Source organism: Oryzias latipes, chromosome 11 (genome assembly GCF_002234675.1).
Source record: "Oryzias latipes chromosome 11, ASM223467v1".
In the NCBI taxonomy this organism is placed as follows: Eukaryota; Metazoa; Chordata; class Actinopteri; order Beloniformes; family Adrianichthyidae; genus Oryzias; species Oryzias latipes.
Window position 1 is genome coordinate 8,977,428 of NC_019869.2, and position 17,881 is coordinate 8,995,308.

The following is a 17,881-nucleotide window of genomic DNA, read 5'->3' on the forward strand; positions in this document are numbered from 1 at the left end:
CATGACTCGAATAAAGCATTACTCAGAATGGCTGTTTTAATCGAAATTTCCTTTACAAATGTCCTCAATCCAAAAAAAAAAAAAATGCCACATGAATATGTCAAAAACACCATTTTCATTGAAGTGGGTCTTTAAGAAAGACAGACTTGGATGTAGGAAAGTCACAAAACTCTTTTGATGTCAAATAAAAAAACATTTTTTTTCATGATTTCACACACTATTATAATTTTTTTTCAAAAATGTATCAATCAAATGTTGAGGCATTTTTTACATTTATGTTGCTTTTTTCCAGACTCATCAAGATGTCCAGCCCGTACATGAACAACTTAATCATCTTAGGAGGCATGCTCTCTTACGCTTCCATCTTCCTCTTTGGGCTAGACGGCGGATTTGTCTCGGAACGGGTGTTTGAGACCCTCTGCACCGTAAGTTACTTGACACTTTTAAATAACATAAATTGAAGTCCAGATTTGATCTTAAAACATCTGTTAGTGGTAATCAAAGGGATTTTTCATTTTTATTTCTTTCGTATGTATGAGGCAGATTTAACACAAATGTTTTATTTTGCTTTCTTTTACACATTAAACACGTGTGCACAATGTGCCACAAACTATGGCACCAGGATCCTCCTGCAAGTCTTTAACTAGCACCAAGCACATTTATTCTCCTACCCTTTAGGTATAGCATTTACTCTGTGACTGTGTAGATACTGGATTAATTAAAGAGTTTTGATTACAGTGATAAGCCGCTTTTCCCTGAGATAAAACTTGACCACATGCAGAAACCGGCACAAGCACAGCAAAGTGATGTCAGACACCTCAAGCTCCTAGTTTAAATAGCATGGATGAACAGATTGTGTCAGAAGACAGGAATTCAGGTTAAACCCCTGATAATAATGGTGGGGCCTTAAAAATGGGAGTTTACTTTTTCTTCAATCTTCTTTTCAGAGCTCTTCAGAACATTCAAATGCTAAGTTTGGTGAAGGCAGACAGTGGTCCCCCTGCTATATTACCTTTCTCATTCTTGCTGTATTATCCTTTTAGTGCAGTTTTTATGCCTATTTTCTTTTTTCTGACTGTACTCTGTGCTTTGCGTCCTGATTGGCTGTTGACTACTGTCAATCAATCCCCTCTGTGCCGCGTCTACAGGTCATGTTCAGCTCTCCAAATTTCCATAAATCTTTGATCAGAAGCAGATCTTTGTTTTCCTTTTATAATACTGGACTTCTATGTCTATGAAGGTTGAACTTTGAGTTTAAACAAGACAGTAAAGTGTAAAGAGTGTGCAGGGAGGAGCCCGTACGCAGTCGCTGCAACACCCGAATTTCCCAAGCTGGGATCAATAAAGTATCTTTATCTTTTCTTATCTTTACAGCCTCAAATCATCTATAATTGTGGTAAAAACAATGAAGGCGTCTACTTTGCGGGTTCTGCCGGGGGTTATTTTTAGAACGCAACTCCCTCAATAAACAAGGGAGCCCACAGCACATGGTACTTCCTCTCATTAGAAATTTAGCATGTCCTATTTAAAATATGTAAAAACAGCAGTGCATTTTGGGAATTTATGCTCTCAAAGTGCTGCAATGACTGAACACTGAGCTGTATAAAATTGTTGATGTTACGATGAAAGAACATTAGTGTCGACTTTAAACAGGCATTTTCAGTTACTCTAAGTTCAAATTTTTCACTTTTACTTTTTTTAAGGTTGGGTGGGAATTAGATGCTTTTAACCCTTGTGTTATTTTGTGGGGTCCAGATGACCCCACCCTTACATTGACGTGTTCTCCCTACCATGACAAAGGTGGATAAAGGTGGAAAGATTTCATGTAATCCATGGACACCAGTGAAGATCACAAATCATTGAAGAAAAAAGGTTCAGCGCACTGTCTAGTGGGTCTAGATGACCCCACTCCCAACATGAACGTGCCTCCAAGGCACGTTCATGTTGGGAGTTGGCAATCAAAACACAACACAATTCTCACAATTCTGAGTGTGTGTGCGCGCCTATCTGATTGTGTACCCTCTGTATGCCTTCGGGGTCACAGGGTTGCCAGAGCAGGCAACAGTTGGGGGGAGGCGCGGTACACCCTGGACAGGGCGCCAGCCCGTTACAGGGCTCTACTTATTCTTAAAGGTTAATTGTGATTGGGTAATAAATTGCAACAGCCCCTTAACAATAAAAGTGAAAAAATTTTGTGCTGAACCTGTTTCAAAATGTCTTTCTACATAAGTTAAGCTTTGTGTGTGGGGTGGGGGGTTTACATTATTTTTAACGCAAAGTGTGCAGCACTATATGTTAATTGTTTATGAAAAATGATAAGGTCTTTAATCTCTATATACAGAAAATAAAAATTAGTTTGATTTGATTTGATTTACCAGCTTTTTAAGATGTAATTCTGAAAATGAAGATAAAAATGAAAAACTAAATTCTAAATCGTATTAATGACTTCGTAACTTTGTTTTTACTGTGAGCTAATCTTGATCACAATATTCTTCTTTTTTTTAAACAGGTTCGCACATGGATCCTTATTGTTGGATACACGACCGCTTTTGGTGCTATGTTTGCCAAGACGTGGAGGGTTCATGCTATCTTCAAAAATGTCAAGATGAAAAAGAAGGTATTTTAAAAAAAGCTTTCATCAGTTATTAAGAACCACTAGAAATGTGGCCGATACGATTCACACAGAGTGATGCCGCAGATCTTAACAGCCACTAATATTTGAAAAGTACTTTCCTTTTCACACTAGCTCATTGTTCCTTACTGGTATTTTTAGGATATTGTCACAATATATGTAAAAAAAAAGTGTTAAAAGTTAGGAAAGTGTGCAAAATATGTATGAAAGTACAAGAACTGTTAAGGTTAAAGTTAGTGGCAATTAAAAACGAATTCAAGTACAAAGTACAAGGTAGTTTTCTTCAGATTTGTTTTTTTTTTTTGAGGATTCTACTTAAAAGAAAAAAAACAAATTTTAACTTAAGAAGAAAAACTCAAAGAATCATTTCTGTTCCTCACAAACAAACAAAAAAAAACTTAAAGAATTACGACAACAGAAAGAAAGAGAAAGGACACCAAGAGAATTAAATCTGTGGCAACCAAAACCCATTCTCTGCTCCTCAGTCTTATCCTGGAGGCTCACGTGTCGTGAAACCCTCACACGTGTGTCGGTGACGGTGCTCAGACTTGTGCCTCGTATTAGTCTGAGAGACTGGAAGCCTTGGTACCTGCTTTGAAAGTCTCCTCTAAGAGAGAAAGAGACAGATCCAGTAACACAAATGGCTTTTTAAATATTTGACACAATCTGTTTCACTGGCACTATTATAGACAGCAGTGACTGGGTTGTATTTTTAGACTTTAACTTACCTTTTACTTCATTCCCTCTTTTCATGTTGGAGAGCATGTAGGTGGGCTCCCGGAAAGAAGAAAGAGAGCCAAAAAAGAGGGATTGTTCAGTTGTTGAAATGAAAAAAAAAGGCTAGATAGATAGAGGGAAGAATAGTCACCAAATGGTTGGTTTAAAGATGGAAAATGAAAGGCAAAGCCAGCTGGAGCGAGAGAAAAAAGGTGGGGGAAAAAGTCAAGAGCTACTATTACTCTTAACATCCATTTTTGTTAAGAAAAGTAGACTAAACAGCAAGGTTGCCTTTTTTATTTTGATATCATGTAGTTGCGTTTCAGCCATTGACTGCATATGAAGACTGGACTGAGTGAGTGTAACATAACCCGTAGAAAATGGCTTACTTCCAGCTTGAACCAAATTAAGTCAATTCAGTCATCCTGTTTTCTTTATATGGACACCGCCACGTAGAAACCAGATGTGGTCAGTATTTCTCTACCTTCTATTTGGAACATGAGGGGGGAGGAGTCACTCAGTCCAGTTCTCATTTGCAGTCAATGGTTTCAGACCAGTTTTCCTCTTGCTCTTTTCCACCTAATTTCACTTCCACAATATCGTTAAGTGCTTATAGTCCCACTCCAATCATCTTTTGATCTGTTTTCAGAGCGTTCCCAGTGGTCCTTTAGTTTTGATAATGCAGTTTTTTCACAAAAGTCATAATAAACATGTTGCTTTCAAGGACATAGTTTCTGCAGAGCAGCAAGAGTTCATTAGAAATTCAGCTCTCAGTTGTGGGCGGAAGTTTAGGCATGGAGGAGTTTGTTTGTTTTTTTACCTCACAAGCACAATCTATTTTAAAGGACATTTTTTCGTTTGCTCCTGATTCAAATGCAATTTTAAGCATCATTGTAATAATAATAATAATAAACTGTATTTATTTAGCACCTTTCAAGATACGGATCACAAAGTTCTTTACAGTACAACACAAAGTAAAACACAGAATGTAAAAACAGAAAAAGGAAAAATAAATTAAAAAAATCTGTTTAGCTGCTATTTAAAAGGAAAACACTGAGTTCACAGGCTGAGGTCAAGTGCAATAACAATAAGACGGAGCAGTGTCCGCCATCTCTCTGCATCAGGATGTCTTCAGTTACTCTATATGAAGGGCTGTTTCAGTGGAGTGAGCTCCTCAAAAACTAGACTGAAACTGATTTAAAAAAACACACCATGACTGTCAAAAGCAGTTGTAAGTTATTCAGCAACAACTTTTAGAAGATTTTAGAAATAAACGGAAGATTAGAGATAGGTATAGAACTGCTCAAGGGGGAAGGATCAAGCCCAGGTTTCCTTAAAGAGAGGAAAGTGCTCAGGGACTTGACTAGACAGCAGGGACGAGTTCATTATTGCCAGGACCCAAGGACCAATGGACTGGAAGACATCTTTGAGCAAAGATGTTGGCAACACATCGAGAGAGCAAGAGGATGTCTTCACTGTGCCAGCTGATTTGACTAGCTCCAAGAGAGAAGCGGGTAAAAACCTTTCTAAAATCCCAGGCTGAGGAGGACAAGGAACAGAACCAGAACAGCTGCGTGACACAGAGAGCTGATCCAAATTTTTTGATAAAAAAGGAGAAAAACCTTTCACAGTCATCCTTCGAATGGAAGGGAACGGCAGGTGTACGAGGCAAAACGATGTCACTAATGGTGTTAGATAGACAGCACCTTAGGATTACCTTTCAGAAAGGAGATTGGTGAAGTATGTAGTATGTAGTTTCTTCAAAATAATTCCGTCATTAGAAAAATACAAGAAGAACACGCCAACAACACCAAAAACAACATTTTTATGGAAGTGGGTCTTTAACTCCAAGATGTATGTCACGTTGGCTCACGGCTTGGGTTTGTGTGCTGGGCCGACTTCATCCAGGCTGATTGAGTGCAGGTGCTTTGGCATCAGCCGCCTGATAGTTGGTGTTTCTCCCCTGAAATGTCTGCCAACTACTGTCAAGGGAACGGCAGACACAAGTGTTAGCCTCAAATTGGGAGGCTTGTCCATCCTTCTTCTCTCCCTCTTCACTTCTTCTTGGAGAGCAAAGATTTGAAATCATGGATAGGTCTGAACAGGGCTATAGTTTTTGGGCTTCAATTGTCACTCATTTACTAGGTTTCTTATTTTCTAATACGAAGTTAAATAATCTACAGGAGAGAAAATAACAGTATGCCAGAGTTATTTGGGAAAAGAAAACACATGGCATCTCTGTTAATTAGAGGAATTATTTAGTCATTCAAAAAGAAAGCTGTTGGCTGAATAGCTGATCTTCTTCTTTCTCTTTCGGCTTTTCCCATCAGGGGTCGCCACAGCGAATCATCGTCCTCCACCTCACTCTATCATGGGCATCTTCTACCCTAACGTTAGCCAACTTCATGTCCTCTGTTAAGACATCCATATATCTCCTCTTTGGCCGTCCTCTTGCCCTCCTGCCAGGCAGCTCCATCTCCAACATCCTTCTACCAATATATCCACTATCCCTCCTCTGAACATGTCCAAACCATCTCAGTCTGGCTTCTCTGACTTTGTCCCTAACACAGGCAACATGAGCCGTCCCTCTGATGTACTCGTTCCTTATCCTGTCTAACCTGGTCACTCCTAAGGAGAACCTCAACATCTTCATCTCCGCTACCTCCATCTCAGCCTCTTGTCTCTGTCTCACTGCTACCGTCTCTAACCCATAGAGCAGAGCTAGTCTCACCACTGTCTTGTACACCTTTCCTTTGAGTCTTGCTGGCACTCTTCTGTCACACAACACTCCTGACACTTTCCTCCAACCGCTCCAACCTGCCTGCACTCGCCTCTTCACCTCTTTTCCACACTCCCCATCACACTGGACTGTTGACCCCAAGTACTTAAACTCCTGCACCTTCTTCACCTCAGCCCCCTGTAACCTAACACTTCTACCTTGATCCCTCTCGTTCAGACACATGTATTCTGTCTTACTATGACTGACCTTCATGCATCTTCTTTCCAGAGCAAACCTCCACCTCTCTAGCTGTTCCTCCACCTGCTCTCTACTCTCACTGCAAATTACAATGTCATCTGCAAACATCATTGTCCAGGGAGATTCCTGTCTTACCTCGTCTGTCAGCCTGTCCATCAGCATAGCAAACAAAAAAGGACTCAAAGCTGATCCTTGGTGTAGTCCCACCTCCACCTTGAACTCCTCTGTCTGACCTACAGCACATCTCACCACCGTCATACTTCTCTCATACATGTCCTGAACTACTCTGACATACTTCTCTGCCACTCCAGACGACCTCATACAGTACCACAGCTCCTCCCTCGGCACCCTGTCATACGCCTTCTCTAAATCTACGAACACACAATGCAGCTCCTTCTGACCTTCTCTGTACTTTTCCATCAACATTCTCAAAGCAAAAATGGCATCAGTGGTGCTCTTACGGGGCATGAAACCATACTGCTGCTCACAGATCTCCACCTTCTTCCTAAGCCTGGCTTCCACTACTCTTTCCCACAGCTTCATTGTGTGGCTCATCAACTTTATTCCTCTATAGTTGCTGCAGTTCTGCATGTCACCCTTGTTCTTAAAGATCGGAACCAGAACGCTTCTCCTCCATTCCTCAGGCATCTTCTCACTCTCTAAAATCCTATTGAACAACCTCGTTAGAAATTCCACTGCTGTCTCTCCTAAGCACTTCCATACCTCCACAGGTAGGTCATCAGGACCAACGGCCTTTCCGCTCTTCATCCTTTTCAGAGCCTTCCTAACCTCATCCTTTCCAATCTCTGCTACTTCCTGCTCCACAACAACCACATCTTCCTCCCTTCTTTCCCTGTCATTTTCCACGTTCATCAGCTCCTCAAAATACTCCTTCCATCTTTTCTGTACACTCTCCTGGGTTGTTAGCACCTTTCCATCTCTGTCCTTAATCACCCTTATCTGTTGCACGTCCTTCCCATCTCTGTCTCTCTGTCTGGCTAGCCTGTACAAGTCCTTCTCTCCTTCCTTTGTGTCTAACCTGTCATATAGCTCATCATAAGCTTTCTGTTTGGCCTTTGCCACCTCTCTCTTCACTCTACCCTGCGCTTCCTTGTACTCCTGTCTACCTTCCTCAGTCCTTTCTACATCCCACTTCTTTTTAGCCAACCTCTTCCTCTGGACGCATTCCTGTACTTCCTCATTCCACCACCAAGTCTCTTTACCGTCTTTCCTCTTTCCAGATGACACACCAAGCACCTTCCTACCTGTTTCCCTGATAGGAAGGTGCTTGGTGTGTCATCTGGAAAGAGGTTGTTGGCTGAATAGCTGATCACTTTTTTAAAATGTTTTTTTGCAAAGAAATTTCGCTTTAAGTCACAGAGCAATGCTAGATATTTTTTATTTATTTAAAAAAAGTAACAATCCAATGTAGATTACGTGTTATATATTAAATGTTTAGGGCTCATCTGTGAAACATCCTGCTTGAGGATGTGAGGGCTTCATCCAGTGTGAATGTTTTTAAGAAAAAACTTAAAACATTTTAGCTTAGCTGTTAGGGTTTTTGTTTTCTTTTTTTACATTTCCTCCTGTTTTAAGCTGATTTTATGGACTTTTTTTCCCTGTTTGTTTTTTCATGAAATTACTATTATTTATATTATTATTTCTTTAAACTTTGGTTTGTTTTGTTTTCTTATTTATCTCTCTGTAATTTGAACTACTTTGCACAGTGTAAGCGATATCAGACGGCGTTGGACTACAAACCTCCCGTTCCTGTGCGTCCTCCACTGAGGGAATGGACACCTGTGCGAGTTGCATCAGGGCTTTGCCATTCTCTCAGAGCTCGACCCATTTTCTCTGACCTTTGCTTTGATCCGTGCTTCCAGACAGTCAAACGCTGTAATAAATCAAGATCACAAAGAGGTCATGGCTTTCATCCCTCTGAGTTTAAGATATAAAAAAGGGGGGCTTTTAACGCTTGACAGCTTTGCCTTCTGTTTGATGGATCTTTTTCAGATCCTCACATAAAAAGTGTAAAAAGCGGTGCTGATGTCCTGGCATTAGGAAAAAAGCCATGTGCCTATTTTGTAATGAAATAACCTAATAATGTTGGCACTTTGTACATACATATTTAATAAGTTTCTGTTCAGATGGAGGAAAATGCATATTAAAAGTTAGTGGATAAGCAAAAGCTGTATTATAATTAAAAAATGAATACATGTTTGAAATATTCACAAATTGATTTTTACAAATATTAGAAGGTGGTGGACATTGTAATCACTTTATGTCTTCTTCCTCTCCAGATCATAAAGGACCAAAAGCTGCTGATCATTGTTGGAGGGATGCTTCTAATAGACTTATGCATTCTCATCTGCTGGCAGATTGTAGATCCGCTCAGGAGGACTGTAGAAGAATACAGCTTGGAGGTCAGTGAACGCTGAAAATGCTCCTAATTCTATATTATTTGTATTCCACTTTGCCGTTTTTGTCAAGCCGACATTCCTCGCCTCAACTGGGGACAATCAAAGTGCTGCGAGAACTTGCATTAATTTCTGGGGCTGAAAAGCAACATTTGCGCCTTAAGCTGTGTCCAAGGCTTCTGTGCTGTCCTTGTTGTTTTCAGGTCAGTATGTGAGCCATTGCTGCCTCCTGCGCTTGTTCCATTGTTGTTCCATTGCCAGTTTGGATACAAGTCACTGGCAAGGTCCACTGGTGAAGAGCCACAGTGTCATGCTATTTTGGCTGAACGCTATTTCCGAGTTATTAGTGTGGCTTCACTGAATGACGAGCGAAAAAACTGTGATTCTCTGAATGAAGCATTTGGTTGTTTTTTTTAAGGGACAACAATGAGTGTTCTGTTGATTTAGATATCATTGACATATGGTGTGTTCTTAAACTTATATAGTGCTTTTCTACCTTGGTTAACCCTTTCACATTGTAGCTTCAGCTCCAGTGTTGACATTCTTGTGTCTAATGTGACTCAACCGTTCAGGTCATTAACTTTTTGCGTTTCAGATTCTGATAGCCTTGCTCTGAAATGCAACATTTTACAGTAGTGAAACGCTTTTGCAATCAGCGTAAATCAGCTGATACTGACGCAGAGAAAAGCAGCCTTGCTCTGAAATGCAACATTTCATGCGACTTTTCTGTACACCAGGGTTTGTTTGAACCCCGTCAATCGTGTTTAAGTCCAAAGACTTACGATGGATGTTATTTCTGTGTCGCTGGTGCCATCTCCAGTGTTATAAGGTTAATGCTGATGTTAACGCATACATTCACACACTGACTGAGGTTCCAATGCCATGGCATCAAACTGATGCAACCGTGTCTCGCTAACCTTGTTGGTAACATGTTAAAAAAAAAAAGGTCAGACACCGCTACATGTTAGCCATGTTTGCGTATTTACAACATCCAACCTTTGGAACTCATAACTGACATTTTGAAAGGGTGCCGTGTATTTAAGTTCAGTTCAGTTATATTTTTATAGCCCAATATTACAACACAGTTGTCTCGACAGTCCTTCACTAGTTGTACAAAACATAGAATCGAGTATCTTCTTACCATATATTTTTTGTTTTGTTTTTTTTTGTTTTTGTAGAAGAGGATAAAAAAGTACAAAACAGAATAGTTTCAAAACTAAAGTAATTGGGGCCCAACTGCAAAGTAACCAAATGAAAGAAAGAAAGAAGTGGGACTAAACTGAACAGGCCTGACCAGACTCTGGTCACACTGGGGAAGCTTTATGGACAGGGACAAACCATACTGGACACATAAGGGAGGGGAAAAGAAACTAATCAAACATTCCAACCAATTATTCTGATTACTCAACAGGAAAACAGAAAACAATCAAAATTTATATAATATAAAAGTAGTCTTCAACAAAAGGTGGACTAAATAATTTCCTGCAGTCCCCCAGTGGAATTTCCCAATCTGCTCTGCTGAGTACTATTGATGGGCTCACCTGGGATAGAAACAAACAAACGTGAATAAACTATTTTTCTCACTAAAACAAATTACCCAAATGTGTGCAGCCATTGTTAATTTATTTTAAGTTTACAAAGTAAAACTAAATGCTTATTTTTTTAAAGAAAAATGAAAGAAATCACTAACACCTATGTGGTGGTTTGAGGTTCAACCACCACATCCACCATATCCTGTAGGCCACATGTGTCAAAGTCAAGGCCCGGGGGCCAAATGTGGCCCTCCATGTCATTTTCTGTGGCCTGCAAGAACCTAGAAGTTTTTAATCTCTTAAAGTAAAAATAAAAATTGGTGTGTTTTTATTCATATCTAGGGGGAATATCGGATTGGGCAACTATACATCAGGACTTAAACACTGTCCTTGTAACCTAACCTGACAGAATCAAATGTAAAAGGATTTATGCTAGAGTAACAAGCAAACATATGTTTTCCTTGCAACTGGAATTGTCACTTCATAATAACTAAATAATGACTTATTTAACATTAAGGAGTAGTTACGTTTATTTTTCGTTATTTGGTTACATGTATAAGTTATATCTGGCCCTTTGAGGACAGCCACTATGCAGATGTGGCCCTCGGTGAAAATGAGTTTGACACCCCTGCTGTAGGCCATGGATTTCAATGTTATTGCTCAAATATTGGCAACTCTTTGAAACTTCTGAACAAAACTGCAAGAAAATGCCTCCTGCTTTCATACATGATCCACTGTATGACACACATTTTTAAAGAGAATTGAGATGTTGTTTTCAAACATTGTCTTTGAAAATAATGAAAAGAATTCACACACAAAAACACCAGCTTCAATGTAAGTATTCATGGTTCTGCGAATTTCAAGACCCGACCACACAAGCGCAAGTTTCCACAAATCTGACAGCAACTAAGCTGGAGAGTGTTTGAATAATCCTGGTGCCTTAGCTTGGCAAACTGTGAGCAGTCTTCCTGGGTCAGATGCTTTGTATTCATGTGCAGTCACACGACCCAGCAGGCTGAGGTATTAGGGTTTTCTTGGTGCAGCATCTAACAGGAAGGAGACGTTCTGTTTCATCCCGACTTTGTAGAATATTTTACCGATTTGGTTAATTCTAAAGTTGAACTGTGCGTGTGTGTGTTAACTATGTTTGTTAGTCACTTAGCACTCATTCTGCTTATTTTATCATGTTTATAATTACATTTGAAATTAATTTATATGTTGTCAAAAGTGACTTAAGTCTGAAATTTAATTATTTGAAAAAACAAGCATACCTGTTTTATTTTGATAAATCAATTGAAGTAAACACTAGTATCTTCCTGTCAATAAACAATTTCAATGTGTTACAATTGTTTAAATTGTAAAATAATGCTTTTGTTGACATATCTTTATTGACACATTTTTAAATCTTAATGACTCAATGAGGCATTAATAGAAAAAATGTGTCCTTTGGATATTATAACATAAAGTTCATATTTTACCAAAAGAAACTGAACCCTCAATCTTTTTTTAAACCCTTACACGATCAGTCGGCCCACATGCCTGCAGACTTACAGCCATTCTCCCCATTTCTTTCACCGTTGAAAAGATTTTTAGGTAATCGTCGACTTTTGTTTGTTCTCCGACACAAACGTTACATGAACATTTGCAAACTGTTCGATATTTGCTGTATTTTGTGACAGTTACAACAGTGCAGTGAGAGATGCTGTCACGATAACCCAATGAATCTTGGGAAATGTAGTGAGGTCTGATGAAACTGTGGCGCTCACGCTGAACAGACCCACGTCTCCGAGAGATTATTTTATGCACTTTTTACACCGGCTGACACAGGAACCCGCGGAAAGCCGCCGAACACAATCTTTAGCTGTTAATTTTGTTGTAACTGCGAGAAAATGTTATCAGCCATGTTGGAAGTAGGGACGATGACCACAACTTATCGGTTAGATTGATGACATTTCTGATTACGTCTCTAAAATTGATTAGTTGAGACAGTTTGACCTTTTCGGAAATGAGAGTGATTGACCAAAGTAGTGACAAAACTGATTGGACAAAGTTGTAATGGCAAGAGTATGGGGTAAGAAAACTGTCAAGAAGAAAGATATACATAAAAACAAAGTTAAGCAAAAATTCAAACTCTGTGCACAACTTTAAATAAAGTATGAATGCAGCATTTAGCGTTTGACATATCTGTTGAATATAAATCTGGCTTGTCTTGAGTATAAAATTTTCCCTGTTAACAAACTGTCAAAAATACATCAGGGGGTCACAGGCATATACGTCGAGTCACAAAACGTAGATTCAACTGAGTGAGCATACACTTTGAGTCTCGTTTATTTTTTATTTTTTTTTATTTTATTTTTTCATCTTGTTCTGTCCAATAGCTGAGCAAACAGATTCGAGCTGAAGGCTTTTTGTGTTGGACAGGTTTTACTATCACAAAAAGAGGTTATATAGCTTCGAGAAACCAGAGTGTAGATTTGTATAAACCCCTTTTTGTCGTATTTTTTTATTTTATTTAATTGTTACATTTAGTGTGTGTGGGGAGGGAGAGGGGAAGAATGTGAAGGGGGGGAGGAAGAGAGTAAAAGGAAGAAAGGTGAAAAGGTGGGGGATACAAGCACTGATTTGAATAAGTTATTATTTTAAGCTGTAACAATTATACCAGATCTGCTGGAAATACAAATATTACATCAAAGGTGAAAATATGACACTAAGATGAGCGAAAAATATCTGTCCATCAATACACTGTAGGTAAGGAGGAGGGATGAAGCAGACAGGGAGCAGTGTGGTAGTGTGCACGTGCACGTGGGGGTGGAGATACATGCATGCTGCCGACGTGAACCGTGTGTTCATAAGGGGAACCAGATCCTACCCAGCCAGACCAGGAGAGGGGAGGAAAGCCCCCCAGGCCAGGAGCCCCCCCAGCATCCGGACGCAGGCAGCCCGGGAGGGGGGGAAGAGGGGATCGCCCACCCCACCAGCCAGGCACAGAGAAGGCCCCCCCAATGCCCAGAGGCATAAGCGAACCCGGTGTCCGGCCCCCAGGCCACAGGACAGGTGCTCTTAGCCGTACCAGGCGGCAGCCATGGGGGCCACCGGGCGCCGGACACCGAGATAAGGGCCAAGGACGAAGCCAGGGCCCCCAGAACCCATGAGCCGCCCACCACTGACCGGCGCCCCGTCTCCGCAAGCCAGCCCAGGCACGCGACCCGAGCAACCCAGGGATCGCCACGCACCCACAGCCACCCCTCATAACCCTACGACCCTACACACTACACCCCCCCCCTCCGCCATTATATCTGAGCCCCCCTCCCCAACCCTCTCAGTGCCCTCCCCAATCTGTGATGGGGAGGGAAGGCCCCAGAGGGTCCCAGCGAGCCAGCCCCCAGGTCCGTCCCACCCATGCACTCACGCACACATACTCACAATCATCTGGTTATCCTCCCCACCCCCCGCCGCCATGCAGTAACCCCCCCCAGCCGGCCGACCCCCAGCGCTGTATGCCCGACCATTCCCGCAACCGACAGGATATCCATAAGCCCGGCCGCCCTGAGAGGACCAGGCGGGTGTTTGAGTCTCATTTATTAAACTACGATAGAATGAAACTTTTTAGAATGTGACTGTTCTCCTAGAAGGGAAATTATTTTGATAATGGCTCTGTTAAATAATAATTTAAAAAAAAGGTTAGAACAGCCATGTCCTGACGCATTTTTCTTTAGTCAGACGCTGATAGAAAAAAACCACGCACCAGATCTGGAAGTGGCGGGAAAAAAGACCAGCAGACATCCCTGATAAAATAAGAAAGAAAGTTGAGTATTTTTCTGATCCAACTGAAGTTATTTTTTATTTTTATTGATCTTCTTTACTGCTGCAACAGTCGGCTGCCAGTTGGCCCACATTAGGTCCGAGTTAGCTTAGCTTTTTTAGTTTTGGTATCCTCTTAAGATCAATCAATTTTAACAGACATGCACCGTTTTCTGGGTCGGAAACTATCCGTTGATGCATTATAGCTGCTGTTGCCTGGCGCAGACAAAATGCAGCCAGAGATCGCTGTATTATTATGTTTTAGTACCTTTTTAACAGAACCATGGCGATCAAGATCATTTCCCTGTTATTAGATCAATAACATTCTAAAATGTTCTATTTTGTTTTAGCTTGATAAATACATTTCAAGACTCGTAAGCAATTTGAACAATCAATGTTTTGGCATTTGATGTATATGCCTGTGACCCCGTGACGCATTTTTCACTGTGTATTAACGGGACATTTCATATTCGAGACAACCAAGAGTTGTATTCAAAACAGGTTACATGTTAAATTTAAAACTAAATGTTGTATTTATATTTAATCTTTATGAATATGTTTCTTTTTGACAAATTCCTTACCCAATATTAGCAGAATTATGTTGAATTGGTGGAATCACAACATCTTGAAATCCTGGAGAGTCTGATAAACCTGTGAGAGTCGGCATCTACACACCTCCTGGGATTGTAAATATGCAAGCTGGAGTTGTGGCACAGACTCCAAATGTCTGCTCCATCCTGCCAGATTTCCAGCACCGGCAGCGATAAACCTTCACAGTTGAGCCGGAGGGGAAAACGGCCTGGAGCCTTTCATGGCCCCATGGCCTAAAACCTGCCATTTGGGGCCAAAACACAAAGCAACAAAACTTGTGTGGAGTCAGAATAATAATAATAATAAGACACTCTTCTGAGAATACTTCTAAATATAAAGGATTTTATGATTTGTGTTCCCAGTTGTGTTTTAATCGTGATTCTTATCATTTTTAAACAAAATCCCACAACCTAAATGTCCTTAAAATACATATTTCATGTTTATCTTAGGCATTCCTTTCCAACATCTCCTCCAGATAGGCGTGGCCGTTGGTGCTGAGCTGAGAAGCCGGGACCTTGATTGAGTGTAGGGCTTGACACAGGGGGGGGGGGGCACAAATGATAACAACTGACTATCTCTTTTCTTTTTAGCAATAAAGAAACGGTAAAAAGTGACATATTTTTGGTTCCAAATCGACACTTTTTAAAGAATGTGCGGAATGTCAAAATGATTAAAATTAGACTGCAGAGTTTTGTATTATCTTGCACAGTAAATAAAATGAAACACCAGAAAGAATGTGACTTTATGATATTATTATTATTATTATTATTTTCAAAGAGGCAATATTAAAAAAGGTCCCCTGATTTTATTCTTGTCTTTATTTTGACCCCCTCTGGTTCATGCGGGACAGCGAACCTTCAAACCCGGTCAGAGAGAAGACACAAATGCAGAACACATTTGGGACTTTAACTTTAACTACATTTTAAATATGTGCGGCCGATGACAAAGTCCAGCCTTGCACGCATCTCTAAAATACTCTTCATTTGTGTCGTGCAAAGGAACAGCTGTTAAAAACAAGCTTGTTGAAAAAGCTGGTTACAGCTCTTCATATCATTACCAGATTTTTTAACCATGAGAAACACACAGGAAGTTTTTCCCATCACTGCAGACAGGTCAACGATGTTTTAAGAGCTGTTCTGACAGACCTCTGTTGACTTTCCTATTGTTTCTTTGTCTGTTTCACTCATTTCTTATTGTGTTTGTTTGTCTCACTAAACCTCGCCTTCTATTTCTGCACAACGGAAAATAAAAAAGTTGTCAATGGTTAACAACTCTTTGTGTACCTGCTGGACCCAAGGGTTTGTTGTGTGACAATGCGGCGGCTTTTAAGCACCACAGAGGAGGGATGGTAAACCACATTTGTTGTTTTAACCACGTCGGAAAAAGATGACAGAACAGAGAGATAGTAAGATGTTATATCTAGCAAAGGTGTCTGGTTTTGTGTTGAAATATTTGTAGATTATTACCACCAGAATTTTTACGGTAGGAATAAAGTCTGAGTTAAGCAGATAAATTACATTAGATTATAAAATATAATGTATATATTATATATTATATATATTATAAAAGATATTCCTGATAAAATGAACAATACATCTTTCTAAAAAAAGACAGAGATCGTATGGTTTTTAAACATTAGTCATTCTGGCATTATTTTTTGCAGCCACACTTCAAACATGCTTCTTGACTTCTAGTTCTGATGATCTCTTCCTGCAGACATGACTTGTGACCTTGACTTGACCCCAGGCTTCTTCAGCAGATCTACCTGCTCTGCCTTTTCCCAATTTTCTGGGTGTAAATAACAAACAAACAAACAGGCTGAATTGAGAGAAAAATGATAAATAAGACGTTTGGGGAAGTTGCCAAGATTATAATTGGAGCCCTCACTCGATAATGAATCATAACAGCACTAGGTAAAATTCAGCGCTGTCTGTCTTTCCCAAAGAGCTTTATGAACAGGAATCACTCTGCTGCTTCCAGAAACATCCAGGGAATGTTGATAAAAAAAGGATGGGCTGCAGTGAGCAATTAGATCCATTTTGTGGCTCCTTAAAAACTTGATCATTTGTTAATGGGCTGCTGGCTGCCACCAGATTAGGCTTGGCAGTGCAGGTGCATGTGAACGTGCACACGTGTCTTCAAACGTGAGATTCTGTTTTCATTCTAGTTTACTCTTTGGTGTTTTAAGTACACGTCTGGCTTGTGTTCAGTGCTGACAATGAGCATGCTTTTGCCTTTGTTTACGTGTTTTCCCCTGCATCTTCTGGTCCTGATGCTGACTTCTGCATGCCAAAGGACAAAGTGTCAAGAAAAGATGATTAGCATTCAGCTAGATTCTGCCGCAGACCCCATTACTCTAGTCTCTTCAAGTCTTCTTCCCCTCCCACCTCTGTCTTTTCTTTTTTTTCTTTCTCCAGCTTGTAAGCTCCTGCAAGCATCGGCAGGCAAGCAAGCTGCAACAGAATCTTGCAGGGTAGCGTCACCATGGCAACGGCCACAGTTCTCAACATCTATAATGCAAAGAGCGGCACTCTTGATTCATGAGAAAAACATAACGGGGTTCAGACACCCACTATGCTAATGTGGTTCCTACTGAGATGATATAAGAAGAAATCTCACACAATCGCACACACCAATTATGCACACACACATTAATAATAACAAAGTATTGCACTCTTTTGTTTTAAAATGATGCATATAAACAAGGTGAAGATGGGGAAATGCTTCTCAGGGTTTAGAATATGTGCAGATAAGATTTTGATTTTGCACCACATTTTGCCATTGCATGAGAACAATGCACTTACTGTAAAAACATCCTTTTGACTCATTTTGAGAGCATTGCTACTTTCTGGGTGTACTTTTATATCATTTGTTTTATTCAAACACATCAAACATTCATAAAATTCCATGTCAATATGTTTTGCCTAAAAGTAGCGAAGGACAGTGGAGCCTAAAGTCCCACGCCGATCATCTTTTGATCGATTTTAACAGCGCCTCCGTTTACACTCTATCCCACTAGCTTAAATTAAAATTGTGTTTTTGGTGTTTTTAACACGTTCTTGTGGGATTTTTTTGATGATGGAAGTCATGTCTAAAAAACAAATCAAGCCTAAAAATGCATTTCTGAGCAGACAAAAAAATACATAGTTTGAAAAAGCTTGTAGGAGTGACAAAGAGGCTACAATCAGTTTGCCACAAGCTCCCTGCTCCGCTC

General features: G+C 40.2%; 1 protein-coding gene across 1 annotated transcript in view; it reads left to right on the forward strand.

Moving 5' to 3' along the window:
- Window positions 1–17,881, forward strand: part of gabbr2 (gamma-aminobutyric acid type B receptor subunit 2) — a 207,594-nt gene that overhangs the window by 132,208 nt on the left and 57,505 nt on the right. The window contains exons 11-13 of the mRNA XM_023959777.1: window positions 293–425; window positions 2,510–2,617; window positions 8,627–8,749. Of these exons, the coding sequence (XP_023815545.1) occupies window positions 293–425; window positions 2,510–2,617; window positions 8,627–8,749 (364 nt within the window). The remainder of the gene's footprint in view (window positions 1–292; window positions 426–2,509; window positions 2,618–8,626; window positions 8,750–17,881) is intronic.